General features: G+C 37.8%; 1 protein-coding gene across 4 annotated transcripts in view; it reads right to left on the reverse strand.

The window, feature by feature from the left end:
- TASP1 (taspase 1) overlaps window positions 1-21,032 on the reverse strand; it is a 90,147-nt gene that overhangs the window by 4,902 nt on the left and 64,213 nt on the right. For 3 of the 4 annotated variants that reach the window (XM_074817234.1, XM_074817237.1, XM_074817233.1), the window contains 2 exons: window positions 13,962-14,072; window positions 8,386-8,459 (listed from right to left, as the gene is read on the reverse strand). In XM_074817234.1, coding sequence (XP_074673335.1) covers window positions 8,386-8,459; window positions 13,962-14,072 — 185 coding nt within the window. Of the gene's footprint in view, window positions 1-8,385; window positions 8,460-10,350; window positions 13,529-13,961; window positions 14,073-21,032 lie in introns of those variants that run through there. The other variant, XM_074817235.1, reaches the window with a different exon arrangement.

The raw sequence follows: 21,032 nt of genomic DNA on the forward strand, positions 1-21,032 counted from the left end.
AAGGTAGATTAAGAATGACGGGGCTATCTATATCTTCAGCTTCATAAATAGAAATTTTACTGTCCCAGAATATTCCAATTTGATTTGCCTTCCTAGAGAAAATGAGGTTGGTGAGGGCCTGGTAGGAGCAGAGGTCCTGACAGCTAGGAAACCAGTCAGCTGCCACAGATCTTTGTCTGCAGCTGAAAGGAGGAGCCTCATGCCCACAGTTCAAAAAGAAAAAAGGTAAATGCTACATGAAATACTTGATCTTGCTTCCCAGCCTTGCACAAAGCACAGACTGGCTAACCAACCTTCAGACACCGATTCTTGCTCCGTGTATTTGCCACACGTTTCCCTCTTTCCCTCCTAACCAAACCAAAACCGTGGAGCAACCAACTCCCCCAACCCCAATGCTGCAGACACTGTGGAATCTTACCACCTCTCAGTCCCTTTTGATGCACATGGGGAAGTTTCCCACTACACTGGAGTAAGTGTTAACAGGGACAATATATGGTTTCACCTTTTCATCATGAACATTTGATCTACTTTTCAAGTTACGTATTTTTAGTATAATTTAAAAATAAAACAAAACAAACCAGAACTACAAGTTGTGCCAAGACTTACTTTACTTCATGTCTTATAGACAAAGATTCTGAAACAACCTTGAAACCACCTAATATAAAAAGGATTTCTTTTAGTCTTTAAAGAGCTAGTCTCCTTTTATTCACATAAAAGTATTAGTTTGTCACAACAGTTTTGGTTTTTTTTCATTAAAAGCATAAATACAATGTAAAATGAATATAAAGTTTAAGCCAAAAGGCAGACAGTGCTGCATGAGAAAACTGAAGTCAATCAAATGCTGCCAAAAGGACAGAGTACAACTACCAGATGGCAGCACATTCAGTTCTTAAGCAAATCTAGGGAGTACTTCATGTGTTTAGCTTTCTTATTACATGCTCAGGATGTGCTCTGGACAGAGTAATTTATAAAACAAACTTTTTCCATTCATTACCCTATTGAGATGAAATATAATGGAAGACCAAGGACATCATATACTTAACGAAGTTGCTTTCTACCACCTTACTCCTTAAAGAAAAGTACCACCAAACCCATATATTTTTTAGAAATTCAGAATCACTCAGAGATCTACAAGCTCTAGCTGGGTATACGCTTCCACCATGAGAACCACCTTGCAGCCTATTCTCAATTTATTTCCTAGGCAGTAATAGCCCGGTTTGGCAGCAATAGCCATCCTCTGCTGCTCTGTCTGCTGGGAAGCTTTCTCCCAAGGTGGTTTGAATGTACACCTGCCATATGACAGGAGAAGATGCCCTGCAAAATACTGCCAACTGCTGCTTTCAGAATAACCCATATGCAACTTGCTTGGTGAAATCTTTAAAAAGAAAAAAAAAAAAAAAAAAAAGAAGGGGTGGTGGGGAGAGAGGCTGCAGAATGATTGTCCTTGTGGGCAAAATCCAGAAAAACAGACATACTGATGGTGTGCTTCTGGCTCTCAGGCACTGAAAATACTGATTCTACATATAGGTTGCTGAGGAAGCTAACAGTTTCCCAAGCTCAAATTAATTCTGTGGGCTAAGTATATTACTATACACTATTTATGTATCTAAAAACATTGATGTAATGCATTAGAGAGAAAAAAAAAATCAAACCTTAAGAAAGTTGAAAACTACAACAATTTAATCTCTTGAAATCATTCATACATGTACTTAGACAGTCTACAGCCATGTACCAACCAATCATCTATTCAGCTCAGTGTCTCAGGCTTTTGTAGAGGTATTCTAAAATACTGCCATATATCTTAAAACATGATTTTTACCATTCTGAATTGCAGAAGCTAAGTCAGGTTACTGCATTTATGTTTGCATACTTGGATACACAATCCCATCTTGTCTGCTCCATTCTAAAATATGTCAGCCAAATATGAGGAGAGTTCCAGAACTGCTGGCTTTATGCAAGAACTCAACCCAAAAAAATGAACTTATCTTCCCATCTCAGAGCCCATAATTTCCATGAAGGTCTACGAGCCAAATATTTTAACTGGTATCTTAGCACTGAAGGTTATTTCCAACAAATATAAATAGCTTATTTTTTATGAGACAACTGGATGCTTTACTGAATGCACAGAGTTTTTTTCAAGTGAAAATTTCTGACCGATTCCCTCGTCTCCAGACAAGAGTGCAGATTAAAGAAGGAAAAAAAAAAAAGTATAACAGTGACATATACTTTTCCTGTCTCATGAAGTTAAAGACTGTCTCTGTAGTCTGAACTGAATGACTGAATTATTTGACTTCTTATTTCTCTTAACTAAACAGGCTCAGTAATTTTTTCCACTAATTTTTAAATTAGAATTAGATTCTTCCAAGATGTATTTCTTCACCCAATGAGCAGCGGATAACTGCTCTTCTCCTGACAAAGGGCTTTCACAGACCTTTTACTCACAAGGTAAAATACAGCAGTCCACCATCAGAAAACCAACAGTCACTACATAAGTGTTTGTCATATGTATCACTTCAAACACAGAGGGAAGTAATTTTGCTAAATGTTACAGTGTTAACAAAGGCAAATAAATCCAATTACAACACCTAACATCTCAACAGGAAAAGGGAACTGGAAATGGTCTCCCTGTCCACTATGTTTCCTCACACTGGAAAACGAAATTAACTGTCAGAGATAAAGTTTCTGTTTGCATCTTGCAACCACAACATTTGGTGTAGACAGCAGTTGTTGCTGAGGGGTGTTTTCAAACACAGCAATATGCAACACTCTCCACTACTGTTACCCCATATCTTGCTAAGCAACTTGAATTTAGTTCATTAGAAAATGGAAAGAATGGCATATGCAGCTTTGCCATAACATAAAGCTTAGTAATTCATGTTATAGGAACAGAGTATCTGCCAAAGAGAGATTTAAACTGGCAACTGAATTGGATTACATTCAATATTACAACTAGGTTTTTAGAAATTTGTTGCCTACGTCATCTAGCTGTTACAAAAACTAAAACCTATGAAGCTGAACTACAAGGATATCTCAAGAGTATTGCAACATCTACAATAATTGCAAAATTGAGCAACATTTACACACAGATCATATAGTAAATTCATATATACTAAGAACCATAGCGAGCTGACAAATTATTTCAAATGCCTACACATAACCCAGGACCAAAACTGCACATTGTTGGTATTGAGATTGGATTTTTCACTGGAAAGAAAGCATTCTGACTTCAAATGCTACTGAAAACACAGTAAGGAAGTACCTATTTTCAAGCAAAAACATCATACACCAACAACTGCTTTTAATCACTAAGATAACATAAGAAATGGGACATCCAGGAAAAAAGTTTTGTGGCACATCCTGCCCACTTACACTTTCTGCACACAGAATACTCTGGGCCTCGAGTGAACAAATACTCTGCAGATCCTGCCTGAGATAAAAGGGCTCTTGCTTGATTATGCACAGATACACAACATCAAATCAAAAAAAGGCTGCCTACCCATAACCAGAACCTTCAAGAGATGCAGTTGGTATGTGAATTCACATTGCAGGCATATGCTGCACCGTCATTTGAGATTGAAGAAATGCTTTTCCTTTGCAGCGTCCTCCATTGGGCAAGCAGACAAGGAACAAGAAAATAGGAAGACTACGTAACTAAGAGCACTCAATTAACTTGTAACCTACCCGCTAACCTCCTTTCCTTCCCATTCTCCATTTACATCTGAAAATCACATTAAGGATGAATTCAAGGAGTTATTTCTCCCACTCCCAAATTACAAGGCAGAAGGTCTTAAAGCCCTTCATGCAAACTGACGCTTAAACTGCTCTACCAAATGCTGCACCAACTGTTAAGACCTCAAATATTGCACATTGCCTGCCACAGTATGGACAGAGCTCCAAGCAGCAATGCTGTAGTCATCAGACTAGAGCTAACTTCCCAATGGTGACAACACAATTGCTTAAGCTCTTGGAATGTAACCTAATCAGTTCAGGAAAATTGGAACCAATTAATGAAAAGCTGCCAGAGTATCTTTAAAGAGGTCACAGTGCTGGTAACAGGATGACCTTCTTAGCTTATGCTATGATCAGCTGTTGGATCTATTACAGGTCCATTAATAAAAAAACCCCAAACATCTGGAAGGTTATTCTGAAGACTAGTGTCTCAGAAAGAGAGGAAAGTTTGGGCAGGAAATCTAAAAGAGCTAACTGCTTATCAAAGCTCTTGAATTCATATCAAGTAATTCATGAGTCAACATCACAATAACAAAAAAGAAAAAAAACCATACTCAGTCCATGAAGATATTTAATCTCCCAAACCTTCAATCTAGAAGTCTTAACCTTTGCTGATGCAGCACTTACTGCCACAAAAGGAGCTGGATAAGTTCAGAGGAAGTCCACAGACTTGTATTTTTGTCTATTCTCATGGCCACGGCCAGAAACTTCCACAGAGCCTGGAATATTCTGACAGCCTAATGGCTAGAAATAGTTAAGTGTCAGCTTATGTGACAATTCTACCATCATATAGATGGCAATGCAGGAACTTGCTTCGGGAGCTCTTGGGAAGTCCATTCATCTTCACAAAGAACAGGCATTAGGTTGACACAATCTGTCATTGTATTGCTTCAGGAAGGAAGTCTGGGACTAGCAACTTCTAAAACACAATGTATGTGTCCTTTAAGCTCACCATAGCTGAGGCTCCCAGGCACCAGCCTGGATAAGTTGTAGCAATAGGTGGTACAGGTTAGTTCCAAGAAGCACATAAAAGGGTCAGAGCTGTTCAGACAGAAAGTTTGTTTCCTTCCACATCCATTATGTGACAAACACTGGCACCCAGTGATTATGAAACTGCTCGTGTCAAGAGGGATGACAAGAAGCAAAGAAGAGGACAGTTGAACCAGCAAGGATCAGCTTTGATCAGTTGCTTGTGGCAGTGACGTAAGGGTTCAAGGGCTGGAAGTCAATGAGATACCCACTGTGCAGGTAGTGAAGATGACATTGCCAGTGCCAGCAGTGGGGGAGGAGCTGAAATACTTTTTGAGCACTGAAAGAGAGCTAAAGGAAAGTAATAAGACATGCAACCAGAGATGAGTGTGTCAGCAATAAGGTGTGAACTTAGTTCATCTGGCAAGCCTCCACGGTATTTTTAAAATAACCTTCAACCAAACATTTTAAACCAACATTCAACAGGAAACTGACTTTTTCAGGCAACTGATTTTCAAAAAAAACAAACAAACAAACAAAAAAAAAACTGGCCACCTTTCCAGAAAGTATGCTTTAAATCAAACAATTATTAGTCACCATGCAAAACTGTTCCACAGCTCTTGCAGGCTCAGCCATTTCATGCTGGCAAGTTAGCATTCAGAGAGCCCAGTCTGGAGGTGAGTGGCCGGCTGCAGAACCCAGTCTTTTCTAAACCAGGAGGAAATAAACCCCTGTTGCAAGGCTACTTCTAAATCAGTACTTGGAGAGCTCACAGTGCTAAGTCAGAAGCACCAGCAAGTCAGGATGTACAAACCACTTCAAGTCTCTGATTCCACTTCCCTGGCCCACGTACATTTTCAGGAACTGCTGGTAGTTAATGGGTTGAGTATGTTTCCACCTCTCGCGCATACCAGTGCCTGCAGGTGAGCTGCCATCTAGCTTGTAAGTGCCTTGTAAGAAAAAGGCCTCCTATATCTCTGCAATCTTTGTGTGGGGTTCAGGACCACCATTTGCTAGGTCCCATTACGAAATGCATTAACCTCCAATGCATGAAGAATCACACTAAGATTATAAAGCAGGATCCTTTTTTTTTCCTTAGTATGTACCCCTTTATATAATTATGATTCTAATATTAGTCTAATTCATAACAGTGTACACTTAAAACCTTTCTCACTTTCTAAAAGTCTTGCTATAGAAGTATGTTTTCATGTTCACTAAATCGAACCAGCCCAAAGTCAGCCACTGTGACAACCCCTTGGTTTAAGAATAAAACTTGAGTCCTAGATTGATGAAAGAAATAGAAACTGAGGCTCTTCACCACCCCAGAAAAACAGGAAAGCAAGATGTTTCCCTACAAGCTGCTGCCTGATCATTTTCCTATGGTACTCGTAAACAAGTGATATTTTATACTTTTATGAATTCTTACACCATTATTCTTTTATGGCAAGCACTCAAAATTAATTGTACCAAAACAGATACTCTATTAAAGAAAAGGATTTTTTTTTTTTTTTTCACTTGCAATACATTGTGTTCTATTTCAGGCCCAGTTTTCCATCTATAACTTAGCCCTAGTTGTAGCAGAATAAAATTCCAGCTTTTATGACAGAAGACTTTTTTTGATCAATAGAAGTCAGCAGCAAAAGCATTTGTGGTTTTTCTCTGGAAAGCATTTGTGGCCACAGACTCAAAGAGGGAAGAAAGGGAGGGGGATTAACTCTTCAATGAAGGTCAAAAACATAATTTAAAAGTGAACCAAGAAGAGCAGCTGTGTCTGTCAGCGCAATCAAGATTACCAGCTGGAGAATTTACCAGCAGTATGAAAACAATGCACACCAGATGTCAAATGTTGCAACTGTGAGTAGGAAAACATCTCTGGGCATGGCACTGTCATGCTAGTACTCATTACCAGACAGACTTCATATTTAGCATTTATTTATTAGTTAGACAGACACTACCAGGAAGAAACAATAATATTTTGAGCCTCGCAGTGTAAGCCAGAGGCAGGTGTGCACACTGGGATAATTTAACATCACGCATTCTAAAAATTCTCCTTCTTTCACTGCGAACACAAGATAATGATTTTAAAACTAACTACTGAATACTAGAACATCTGCAGCTGAGCTTGCTTTAGTTTCACTCAGTTCAGTCTGAGCTTTTAGCTTGAGTTTGGATTCTTTACTAATAAATCTGAAATAAATATTAAGAAAACAAGTAAAACCACACTTTATTCCATGGATAATTAACTGGAAGGAACTGCACATAAGTCATGAAAGCGAGTGCTTCACTAACAGCTCTACCAGCACTTCCTTCACCAGCTGCTTTTTATCTTCCTTCTCATTTTGGGACATACTTGTCTTTTGTTCTATATATTTTACTCCTTGAGGACGAACTCATTCATTCCCAACGCTTCAACCACCATTCTTGCTCTTTAAAATATCTGATCTCAATTTCCTTCTTTCATACACTCCTTTATCTCTCTCATGTCTTCCTTGTATTTCTCTCAAATGAAAAGGGGGGGGGGTGGGGGAATAAAGGATTTAAAAAAAGAAAAAAATATTTGGGTTTTGTACTCCTCTCCCCCTCCACTGTTGATGACTAAACTTTCTTCCTCAGCAGATCCACAAGCAGCCATTTCTGCAGAGAGTCAGCAAACCTAGGCCCTCAAATTATTTCCTTTTCCAGGCTTTAAAACGAATCCTTCTTTAAAATCTACCATTGAAATGCTGGGTGTCTTTCTTGATATTACCTGCTGGTATAAACTTCCTGGCTGTCATCTCTCTAATACATGTAAACATTCCATTAAACACTCCCACCTCCCTCATTAGTTTAACCATACTGAGAAGCCTTCTTGTTCTGGCTCTTTCCCCCACTTTTGTCACTTCCTTTAACAAGTTCCAATTGTTCACTCGTAGTCTTGAATACTGCTGGCTGTACATTTATAAAGGTCTACAGAAATTATGATTTTGTCTTAGCTTGCAGCTTCTCCCATGTTCATTCTCGTTGTCCAAACACCTCTCCTAAACGCTCTAGTAGTTACATTGCAAAGCTTGCCTTTTAATCCTTTCAGTGCTGTCTTCCTAAGAGTAGGTGGCTCTCGTCCTCTTGGTTAATCCCTACTATTTCATGTTAAGGATTTTCCCAGTTTCTGCTGCTAAACTCAGTTTTGAAATAATATTTCTCTCATTCCAGAAGAAAAATAAAATAGTTAGACCCCATGAAACCTAAATAATCATGGATGTTGATTGTTTACCACAGAGTCTATTCTAGAAACTACCTTGAAGTTTGTTTTATACCCTCTCCCTGCTTCCTTGGTGCAAATGCTTTATCTGAAGGAAGACAGGCCCATAGAAAAACACCGTACCGACCCAAATAGTCAGCACAACTGAATCAAGCTAAAGTTATTTAAATACAATTACTGTCAGCAGAGGAAATGGAAATGTGTTTGTGGCATCTTTTCCTGACATAATACACATGTTAGCAGAGGTTTGTTAACTGCTGCAATTAAAAAAAAAAAAAAAGGAATTAAAAATGCCCAGTCAACAGATACATGTAACTGTTTACACACCCATTACTTTTTCCGTTCTCTTAAAGATAGAAATTTCTTATATATTTCATTATAATCATTTGATATTCTCCTTACCTTCTACACTCCTTCTACCACATTAGAACCTATTCTTCATGGCTTACCTTAGCTTTGCCATCCTGTGCAGACATATATCCTACACACATGCTCTCTGTTGTATGGCTCCACAGAAATTCCACTGTAAAGGAAAATGCAAGAAGTCACAAAAAATACGTTGGCTTAAAATACCAGATGTAATTTAGCAAGACTGGAATCTTGAGAAACAAATATAGGTTAAAACATAGTTTGGGAAAGGACAAAAAACAAACTTAAAGAACAAAAGCTACTTACCAGAATAATTAAATCTCAAAAGATACAGCTGTCAAACAAACAAGATCTTCCTACACTGTTTGCAGCCACACACTAATACCCAGAATGAGAAACATTACTTCAAAGACATGGAGCCTCCAAGATGAGAAATACATCAACAGCAACTACAGTTAAAAGATACGATCAACTTTTAAAGCAGAGGCCTGTTCCACCCATAAAGTAGAAGCAGATACAATTTGCATTTGATTGCCCTGAACCCAGACACAAGCACACTACAATAGCATAAACCCAGATGGTGTACAAGGATTCTGTAGAATTGTAACGCTATCAACAGAATAACCAGTAACAAACATTTTTTCACAGAACTGAGCATGAACATACATATAATATGTAACTACCAATGGGTAAACGGAGATTTGTGGTTTAGCTGCACAAGTAGGATATAGGAAAACATGCAGAAGTAGTAAAGTCTGCAAGATGAGACCTGAAGATACAGAGCAGGCAGGAAAGAAATTGTGTGAAAGCAAAATAGTCCTGTAGAAGAAGCAGGAGAGATGTCTGCTGATGGAAGCAGAGTAACACTGGACAATAAGCAAGATAGATGCCTGGCAAAATTACCTCAAGACCTGGTCCCAAAAGTAAGCTGAATTACATTGAGAGCATATTTGATCACCCCCTTTGTTTGGGGAGAGGGTAAGGAGCACCAAAGGTAAGAGAGGAAAGAAAGATGAAGAAGAAATGAACCCATTTTGATTTTGGCTTCCCCATCAAAGCACTCTCAGGTCTGATCACCTTGACTTCTAGCACTTGCTATACAGCATCAGCTCTGGTACTGTACACTCACAGCTAATTTAGGATATAAATGTTAAAGACAAACAGTTTTGTGTTTGTAGTGGTAAAGAAAACTAACCATTGCTATCGTGTATTGTTAATGCACATTAATCGAGTAAGGTGTTGTTTTGAAGTTTGAAAGTGGCCCCCCAGCAGTGCTACAGGCTTGGGGAGGAGTGGCTGGAGAGCTGCCAGTCAGAGAGGGACCTGGGGGGTTGATTGACAGCCAGCTGAACAGGAGCCAGCAGTGTGCCCAGGTGGCCAAGAAGGCCAATGGCATCCTGGCTTGTATCAGCAATAGCGTGGCCAGCAGGGACAGGGAAGGGATCTCACCCCTGTACTTGGCACTGCTGAGGCCACACCTCGATGACTGTGTTCAGTTTTGGGCCCCTCACTACAAAAAGGCCATTGAATGACTCGAGCGTGTCCAGGGAAGGGCAACGAAGCTGGTGCAGGGTCTGGAGCACAGGTCTGATGGGGAGCGGCTGAGGGAACTGGGGGGGTTTAGTCTGGAGAAGAGGAGGCTGAGGGGAGACCTCATCGCCCTCTACAACTCCCTGAAAGGAGGGTGCAGAGAGCTGGGGATGAGTCTCTTGAACCAAGTAACAAGCGATAGGACAAGAGGGAATGGCCTCAAGCTGTGCCAGGGCAGGGTCAGACTGGCTCTTAGGAAGTATTTCTTTCCAGAAGGAGTTGTTGGGCGTTGGAATGGGCTGCCCAGGGCAGTGGTGGAGTCCCCATCCCTGGAGGGGTTTAAGAGTCGGGTTGACCCAGCGCTGAGGGATCTGGTGGAGTTGGGAACAGTCAGGGTGAGGTTAATGGTTGGGCTGGATGATCTTCAAGGTCTTTTCCAACCGAGATGATTCTGTGATTCTGTGATTTATCAGCCATTTAAACAGCCCATTACAGTGATCTTTAATTTCCCGATACATACATAGATATCTTTATATACACACACACACCCCTTTACTCAGTTGCAACACAAAGTTCAGACAAAGAACGTATTATTCATACGTTTGGCTTCCACCTAATGGGGCTTTATAACTCATGCCACACTGTGTTCTTCCTGCTCTATGTCTCAGTAATTTTTTTTTTCTGTTCATTAAGTACATAAGTTGGAGGGGGGAAAAAGAAAGCATGAGTTGTTGATCAGAATTCAGGGTTGTTTCATAGAATACTGTAAAAGGTGTAAGAAATTAAACTGAAGTGTAAATTTTTCCACTGGATTACAGGAGGAGTCTTACATGAATTACACATGATGCCATGAAAACCTCTTCCCAGGTATTTCTTTAGAGAGAGACTTTCACATACGGCAAAAAGCATCATTAGATGGTTTTAAAACTTATCCATTCCTATTCCTCATGTTCCTTTAATATGACTGAAGAAGGTCACAGCATGCTGAGTATGCTTCTCCTTTGAACCATTTATCCTTGCATAGCAATTAACCCTGAGTGGAAGATCAAAGTTTAGACAATCCCGGCAAGACTTGAAGATTCTGCAGATATCATCATAAAAGAGAAACGAACTTCATTTAGGTATGTGATTTGCTCCCCCTGTAATAGATTCATGACCGGTATCACCAAAGTTTAGTCAAAAGCTTTCAGAAAGTGAAACATATTGAGCGCAACGTAACTGCATTCGATGAGGCCAACCCCTCCCTAACACCCTAAAAGTCCAACTATCAGTGAAAGCATTTATTTCTTGGAGGCAAATTTAATCTTATCTTTCAGTTTTGAGAAGTTAAGCAATAGTTCAGGCCAAGTATCCTCAAAATATTATTTCTCTGCCTTTGATAACTCCAGGCATATTCTTTTAAGTTTTTAATAGTTTTTCTGTTCTACATTGTCCACCAAAGGTAGCGTGGACTAGCATGAAACACAGTTATTGCTAGCTATTACAAGTAGTGGAATTACAATTAAAATCCTAAATTACATACTTATCTGAAGATATTTCACATATTTTCAACCATTTAATAAATCACTTCCTTGCAATTTGTTTCAATAGTTAAAAAAATAATAATAAAAGATCATCCCTGCAACAAAGACATGACATTTCATTAATCTATACACCAAGTTCTTCAGTATTACACAACTTATCTTCAGTCCAAACAACACAAATACTACATATGTTTAACTATACATTAACTCAGCATACACTATAAGGCAGGAAATTTCTGTGGTACAGAAAAAATATCTTTAGAATAAGCTATGCTACATCAATCTCATTTCAGTGGAAAGCAAGCCAAAAATCAATGGACAAATAGTCTTTACTTATGATGCATGATATATGGGGATTTTCTTTACTAATTTTTGAGGAAAAAATAACAGATCTTCCTTAATAGGAACATGTTTTCTTACATGAATGACAAACATTAAATGCATAGAAATAACTCTCTCACTTCCAAACATAAGAAATTGAAAGTTAAGTTGATCTTATTTGTTCTTATTTAATCAAACCTGTATTTTCATTTTCTTAACTCTTTTTTAGGGATAGAATTTCTGTTGTAGGATGCTTTTCACAATTATTCCATTCTTAAATCTGAAAACTGTAAACCAAACTTGTACCATTCTCTGTACGTTTAGCAACCCATGCCCTGAACCTGGGGTCAGGATTAGACAGTCTTGGCTTTCAAATAGTTAGACAAGAGTAAGATGATTGTCAAAGTCTATTTGATAGTTTACTTCTTCAAAAAACCAAGCTCTTCAAGTAATAACTCTAAAAAATATAACAAGCCTTCAAAAATTCCTTTGTTATCCATCCCAGAAACATCAGAATTGTAAGGATTCACCTCTCAAATCTCTTGTTCTTTGTAAGAGCAAAATAAAATACATGAAACTCTTATGGATGAGATGAGATGTTGACCAAAAGCATATAACACACATAAACTTCAACTGCTGGGTAGAGAAACAAGAATGTTATTAACTGTATCGAGCAAAATTACATCTTAGAGTGAATGACTGGAGGAGGGATACTATCAGACTTGAGCCGATGAACACAAACTAGTAAGTGATATTTAAAGATTCTTTTAATGCAAACTAGCAAGATGTAATATGAGAACAAAACTGAAAGATAACATACACCCCACCCTGTGCAACTGTCATAACTTGACCCTAACATGTCAGAAGTGACTGAGCAGACAGCAGTAAATACTGGATTTTGTGTGGGTTAACCCATCATTCAGAACTTATCTGCCCAGCCATCTTTAGCACATGCTCTGCCTGCTACTTCAGGCTGGCTGTAAGCAGGCAAACTCTGGTGACACAACGTTAGGATTTAGTGGGACAAAAGTAGTAATGAATTAAAACAGTGAGGTGTCTTTCTAAACAGTAGCCTATAGATTAAAAATAAATGATGCAATTCAAGAATTAGCAGGTGAGATGCTATGACCTGCCTTAATACACAAAGTTAGGGGATCAAATCTGTCATGTCAGATCTGAAAAGGTATGAAAGCTACTTCACATCTGTAATGCTACTGACAGCGATTCATTAAATACTTGGGGGAACACTAAAGCAGAGGATTATACAAAGGGAAAAAACTTTAATTCTGGTAGCATAACATAAATAAATACTAGACAGGCACATGTGATCCAACACATAACATGACCGGACACATGTGCCCACATCTGAGGAGGACCACAGGAAAGGAGATGGTACAAGTGTCATGCTGAAGTAATTTGTTTGCCCCCAGTCCCAAATCCCTGCCTTCAAAGAGAAACATGGGCTTTACTGTCTCTGGGTTGTATTTCCACCCACCTCTGCTTGTAGTCTACAGCCTTCAGTTTCCTAGCTGTTTCTCTGTGACAAACCACATGACAGTTTACTATAATACACTTGTTCCGCTGTAAAGCAGCGAGACAGATGAGGATCTTGTTTCTAGGACATAAACAGGGCTGAAGAGCTGTAAAGCTCAGAGCCTTTTTAACCAGTCAGCTACTGATGGAGAAGTACAGTTTTCTGCAGAAGGACAGTACTCCTGTTGTCTGCACGTGCAAATAGTAACTGTGACTTATCTGAACAGATTTTCCTGGGCATAACAATAAATTTCTAACCACAAACCAACTTCTCTTCCAAATTTTAAGTGTATCCTCTCAATTTTCACATTTTGTCCTGTAAAAGGAGGAACAAAGAACTTTTTAGATAGCATTTTTAGCATATAAACCACTGAGAAGCAGTAAACAGTCATATGCATTACCCCTAGCTAAAAATGCAATTTTTTTTTCTATGAGGAACATACCCTGCCTCACCACAAGCAACCGTTATTTCTATGCCATGGTTTTAGAAGGATCCCACACAACCCTCTGAATCACAATTCTGTTTAGAAATAATGAGTCAGAAAGAATGCTCTTTTCCACAGTTCTAGAGAACAAAGAAGGCTGATAAAACTCCAGAAAGTGAAATAGTAGTATCATCTCAAACAATTTCAATTCTTTTTTTTGTCTGTGGCCTCTGAACGATGGTAAACACACACAGGCAGTTTTTATTTCATCTTTCACTTTGAGTTAGCACTTAGCTCAAGTAAAAATGAATAAAAATATCTTACCTAGTAAAGTTGGCTTTTCCTGTGATGATTCAGGCTCTGCTGAACACCTGCAAGAGCGAAGAACTATCACACCTCCCAGTACACCATCTTCATTGGCTAGAAAAGGTGAACCTGGGTAAAATCATTGGGGAGAATTATTTGCAATAGGAATAGTTTCTTGGGTATTTTTTTATTTGACTTTCCTGCCCTCCCTCTGTCACTAAGGGTTGACAAGACTGTCAGGTCAACCAGTGCTTTTACAAAAGCATCAATTTTTTTTTTTCTAGTGTTTCTAATGAGTAACTTCCTAAATAGTAATCTAATCTACTGGTAATCAAAAAAGGAAAAAGAGCTACATGGGTAAAAAACATATTGGAGATTACATCTGTGAGTGCAAAACCATTTGTTTGTGGCTCAAGGAAGATATAATAATGAATAATGGAGTGTCAAGTTGAAAAAAACCCATGTCTCAATATTTAGTTCTTTCTGTGCTATAATTAATATAAAGATGGCCACATATGAAAAGAATCAAGCAAATCTGGGTCACTTTTACAGTTTATTCATTGTTCCCAATTTAAAGCACTTTGTACATAGACATCATCAAACTGATATAGACTGTCTTCCTTGCTGTTTTATGAATATTAGCGGAAAGGCCAAAACACATCCTACTTTTTACAGTGGCTTTTCTGTTGTTAATTTAAGACATATGATATAAAACATCTTCTATCAGAAGCTGGAAAAGTTTTAAAGCGAGCTGAATCAAGTTTAAGTATTTTTTTTTCCTGGTTTGTAATTTGAAATGAGATTCCTATAAGTTTTAAATGTGGAAACAATGGTATGATTTACATATGATTTAAAATATCTTGAGCCACAAAATTAACCAAGTTCTTGCATTTAAGCCCAAAGAGACCCTAGTCACACATTTGCAATTCACTGTGATTTTAAAGTTGAACGTACAATTGCAACAAGCATTTCATATGTTTCTTTTCAATGATTTTCTTTTAAATAAATTAGCATACTATGTCTAGTGTACAGTCACTGTAAAAGGATTTGCTGGCCACAAGAACTTTAGAGCAGATCTACTCATCAGCCTCCTTCAACTTGCCCACAGCTATTTGTACGATTAAAATGACTCCTTTAATGCAAATAACAACATAAAAAAAACCCGATGAGAACCAACTTCAAGCTTTACTGTAAGGAAAACTAAAAGCTTTACCATGTTTTCTCTTGACATAAAAGCATGTTCAAAAGTGATACAAGGTGGTCATTACAATAGAAGCCCATATTGCAGGAAAATAATAAATGTGGTATGCTTAATAAACAGTAATGTCTTATTTGATCTAATACAAACAGATATTATCTTTAAAGCACCACTTGCTTTGTACAAGAACTATTAGCAGGTACCAATTACACCTACTGTATTACTCATTCATTGCACCCAAATCCCCGTGAACCAAGAATCCAGCCAATCCTAACATAATAGGTAACAAAACAGGAAAATATGTTTGGTTAAAATAGAAATGAAAGGCTTGTGAAGAGTTTTACCACTCAAATCAAAATCTTTTATTCTATGCTTTCCAAGATGCTAAGTATATCTCTTATACTTTCACTGCATTAACCAAGTGGTATGATATCTGCAAGCAAATGAACGAAAAGAAAAAAAAAAAGTGGTTTTCTTCATAGGGGACATGCATCCTTTAATCTTTACTTCAGAAACTTGGGTACCTCAAAGACAATGTCTTAGCCTGAACTTGGTCCTGCAGACCTAATCTTATACCCAATTTCATAAATTATTCAGGCTATAAGCCGTGCTGTGGTGAAAAATCATTGCAAACAATCAGAAAAAGTTTTGTTTTGTTTTTCAATAAGCAATGTTTCTCCTCCTCTTTCAAGGTTCCAGTGAAAAATACTAATAATCCCTTTAATTAGAATGGTTAGAAATATTCTATTTCAGCAGAACACAGTCAGCAAACACTATTTAAAGCAGATAGCATATTTGAGGCCATACTAAAACACTAAGACTGTATGAATGTGCATAAAAACAGACAGCAACTACAGATTATAGAATTGATGCCAGTAAAGTCTTGTTCTAGAAATGCTTACACTGGGTTATCACTTACTTCTTTTTTTAGTGTTTTCCTTTCTTGCACACTCAGAAAAGAGCAGATGAAAGAAAAGTCTGTAAATAAACCAATCCCGTATTTCTTCATTTTCCCAATAATTTTGTCAACTATGTGCCATCATCACTGCTCAAATATTCAATATTCTGAATAACTTGCACATGCTAGACTCTCTCTTTTTAAACTTTAAGAGAAGACTTGGCAGTGTATTTCTTTCCATGTAAAGACTCTGCAGCAAAACACGTAACACTACATTTTCATCAGAATTCTTTCATTTTTACAGGGATTTCTTTGCAAGAGCAAAATGTTCATTTTCTTCAGTGGAGTAGAAGATGAGAAAAGTAATCACTCAAAGCGTGTGTTTTGTGAGACTTCTTTTTTAAAGGGGTTAAAAAATTTAAAACTTGAGCTTCAAGCACATAAAACAAACTCTTCATCTTACAGTTTCATCCAAAGAGTTGCTCTACCTAGACATGCACAACTATGCTCATGAGAACCCCAGTTCTGTCAGCATAAATAGCATTTATTTATTGATTTCAAACACGCTGTCCATTGTATTGCCCTAAATATGTACACAATTTTTTTCTGAACCAAGTTACTTCCTTCAACGGTTATGCACCGTGGAAGCTTTATTACCAGTCCACATAATTCAGAGCCTTTGAAGTCCATGCTAAACACTCAAAAGCTGACTGTATTAATTCAGCCTTTGCTGAAGTCCATTGCCACTCTGTTGTTATTTCAACTAGAAAACTCAAGAAGAGGATTAATTTAATAGCACTGCGCATGATAAAAGCATGATAAAAACATGATGAAGTACAGTTTTAACTTCAGCACTCATAAAACACACCAGATAAGCAAGAAGCCGACTTCTTTAAGAATAACATGAGTTGGGCCCTTGGAGTAAGGACAAATGTTGGTTATGCCAAATGAGACCAAGTCTTACTGCACTAACTTTGTGAGAATTGACCATAACGGTAGTACTGGGGTAATAGAGATGAGTAAAATGGCTTAGAGTGACCTGTAGTGGGTAATTTGAATGGAATATTAAACCAGGAAATGTCTTAAAAGTTTGCATTATGGAAATAAAGCAAAGAAGACAGGACACATTATCTGTTACTTGCGTTACTTGCCCAGTGGTGCACATCAAAACCCAGAACCTAGAGGCTACCCTCATTTGTAGCACCTTGACCAATCTACTACAACGCAACGATGAAAATGACTGGATTGTGTTGGCTTTCTTGTTGCAGCCAGCCATGGTTCAGAACCGTACTAATAAAGATTGAGCCAAAATACAGTTGCAACTCAAGAAATTACTGAGATTTATTATTGTCAGCTGAGCTACTGAAGATTTTTCTTTTTTTTAAAAAAAAAAAAAAAAACAATGCAGAGCCAACTTTTAATCTCTCACACCGTTTTATCATCAGCTGCAGAATGAATATTATTCTGGAAAGGAGAAAAAGTCTGAAACAAGAACATATCCCTCCTTCTCACCTCCAAACACAATCAGCAAATGAAGACACAAACATACAATCACTTGCCAAACCCTTGCAATGTTTCACAATCTTCTCACCCACGCCACTTCCACGGGCCATTTCCCCACTTCTGCTGAAGGTTGACATCCACAGAGTCATCGGAAGCAAATTGTGTGACTACACCCTCATCCCTTCCAATTGCTTTCACCAGCAGTTTCAAGCTAAACCATGTCAGTGCAAAATCAGTAACAATATAGTATGTGCCTCCAATTCACTTCACTGGCTACATTGTGAGGAATCAACCTCTAAAAAGTGGCAGTAAAAAACAGTTGCCTACAGTAATATGTTACAGTATTCTACATCACAGTAAATTCAGACAGACTGTTTCTCCTCTCTTAAAAATCAGACTCTAAGCCAAATTAAATACACACGAAACAGCACATTCTTTAAAACAGAGAATGTATTTTATTTTCCAATTAAAGCAATTTAAAAAAAAGTTAAAAGAGGGATTCAAATATTTTAGTATTTTTTTAAACAAAGATATTTCTGGATATGCAGACTTATTACTGAGAATTACAATTATGCTAAAGAGTGCATTTTAACATACAGTGCAGATGAATAAGTCTATGTTAAGCAAGATTCTAGACAGCTGAACACTATGCATCCATCATTAAATCTGTAAAAATAATGGTACAAAAGCAGTATTATACTTTATTTCCAAACAGGATCCATGTACTGTACACAGGAATTAATTTGAGTGTTCTCAAAACACTCTGAATTCAAAGGTTGGAAACATATTTCATTAATTTAGTTCTAAAAATCATTTTGTTACAGCTAAGCCATTGAGAAAAAGAAATAATAGTGCAGACTTCTGTAAAAAATAACAATATAGGTAATGGCATTTTTTCATATACATTATATTTAATTAGTATTTAAACAGGAACAGAAAAGGTGCAACTGAAATACTGCCACGTATATTAAGGTCATAATGGTTTCTCATAAGAAGGAAAAAGTAATCTGGCTCCCACACTCCTAGACCATTTTTGCACCTCTGTACTCTTAAGAATGACAGATCTTGCTGTACAATTAAAAATTTAGGTAAAAAACTAAAATATGCCTACTAGCCCAAAATAATATTTTCTACTGCAATAAAATCAAATTGCTAGACAAATCTTTGATCTCATAGCTTGCTAGTGACAAAGCTACAAAAACCTGGGGCTTTTAATACCATTTTAAGTCTCATGAAACTCATTGTTCCTTCCCAGTTCTACTGGCATACCGCTGAAGAATTTGGCATGAAAAATCCAAAGCAAAACTTCAACTACAGCATTAACTAATAATGTTAGCACTGACTGGCCATACCAGAGAGAAGGGGTAGGAAAAAACAAACAAAAACCATCTTTCAACAGTTTTGGTCTAAATCCTCACCTCCCCCGGTCACAAAATTACATTTTACAAAACACATTTCCCTCCTTCTAAGCTCGACGACTCTGTTATTGCTATCTGAAAGCAGTGTCAAGTTTTCATTTATATATTTTGTACATTATTAATCTGCAGTAACGGTCTCTTAAAAATAAGCAAGTCATCACAGCAACTCCACATTCGCTGATCTCATCAAGTTCTGCAAGAGCAACCATAACCAAACACCAAGACCCAGGTTCAGCCTCAGACCAGGGATAGAGCATATAGATTTCACAAGCGTTACGGCAAATAAAGGCCTCAACATTCAGCCTTGCTCTGGAAGAAATACAGTTACAAGTGAAGAACGTTTTTTCCTCTGTGTCTGTCATAAATTAAACTGCTCCCATGATGAAGATTGCTTCCTCCAGAGCATGCGATTGATAGGACATGTTCATTTCTCATCCCGTGCTTTTTTTCCCATTTGTAGCTACTGGGCAGATGCATTCTAGCACAGATTCGATACTAAACTTTGAAAGAAGTGTTTTATTTAACACTTACTCAGCTGAAGGACTAACCAGCTGTTCATCAGATGTTTTACATTCATACTCTTCCATAGTAGAGAAACCATTACCAGCTTCATTGCTTACATAGCTTTCAAAGTCTTCAGAACTTTGCTCTAAACACTGACTGTGGCGTGGTGTGACCAATTAAGCACTTTAGCATCCCCCAGTTTTAAGCGAGTACAGCTAAACAATTCGAAAGCTTCTTGTGCTGCAATGTGAGTGAAATTCAGACTTTTTCAGGGCAATAATCTACAGACTACCTGTGCCGCTGGACTTTGTCAGCTTGTGTACAGAATGTGTTTAAAGTGAAGCTGTTTGCCACTCTGCTTCTGCTGTGTATCCCACTGAACTTCAAGCTAACAATTTAATAAACATTAGAGGAATATAAAAGCACTAAATGAAGCCTGCTTTTAATTTTATGCACCATTATTTGTTAAAAGTTTAAGCGCAAGCTGTCTGAAATCAGAGATCTTATTTCACGATAAGTTAAAACATCTGTTTAGAATTTTTAAAGAAGCTGCAAAGAAAAGCACCTGTACTTTCAAACTTTACAGGTCAGATTTAACAAAATAAATAACTGAGGGGACCACGATCCAACAAAATACCAGTGCCCCTGACAAGGAGAAGCACAGGCAGGACCTAGACAAATCTTCGTGTAACATCACCATGTTGTGTTAGTTTTTCAGCTGCTTTTATTGTATAGATAATGAAGAGGCCTATTCAATTCTGTCTACCATCAAATACAAACTCGTGAAATCATAACCTTGCAGTGGATGAAATAGGTTATCTGAAATTTGAGCATCATCCGCTTCTCAAATCTGTTCCTCTGTGTCATAGAGAAGACATAATAATGCTTCCACAGCATTCTCCCTCCGTTACAAAATCACAAAGGATACTACAAAGCTTAGAATGATGCAGCACCAAAATATAAAGTAACAAGAACACTGTGCAATGACGGTCACTGGCAGTCCTCTAACTGCTTAAGTATGAAGCTTCTTCCCCCCCAAGAAGCATAACTCATAATCAGGAAATTCGTATTCTATGATTGCTAACTGTCGAAACTCCCACTCCTGAGAGAAGCACTTGACACAAAATTTCTAAAGGAGAAAGCATCAGCGTTATCCTTCTGCTATTACATTTCTGCAGATATTGCTCATTTGTGAGCTGAAGCACAACTTAAAAATACAAGAATAGACAAACATATTTCCAGTGGGGGAAGAACAAATATCAGATTCTAACTATGCCTTTCAGCTCATTATTTTCTAATACTTTATAAGCAGCTTTAAAGTACAATTCGTAACATTGCCATTGTTAACAGCCCAGATTTCCCGCCAGTGAGATGACACAAACATTTACTCTAAGTCTACATTCCACAAACTTGGCCACATTTGAAAGGAATGATGAGTAACAAAACCCTCTGTTCTTCTGTTTGGAAGGTATTTGTGTTTACAGAACCCCATTCTTCACTGTGTACCAAGTCTTCGGTGCTCTTCAGCTACAGATATCAAGCCCTTCAAGTTAGAAAAATCTAAATTT

Source organism: Strix aluco, chromosome 3 (assembly GCF_031877795.1).
Source record: "Strix aluco isolate bStrAlu1 chromosome 3, bStrAlu1.hap1, whole genome shotgun sequence".
NCBI lineage: Eukaryota > Metazoa > Chordata > Aves > Strigiformes > Strigidae > Strix > Strix aluco.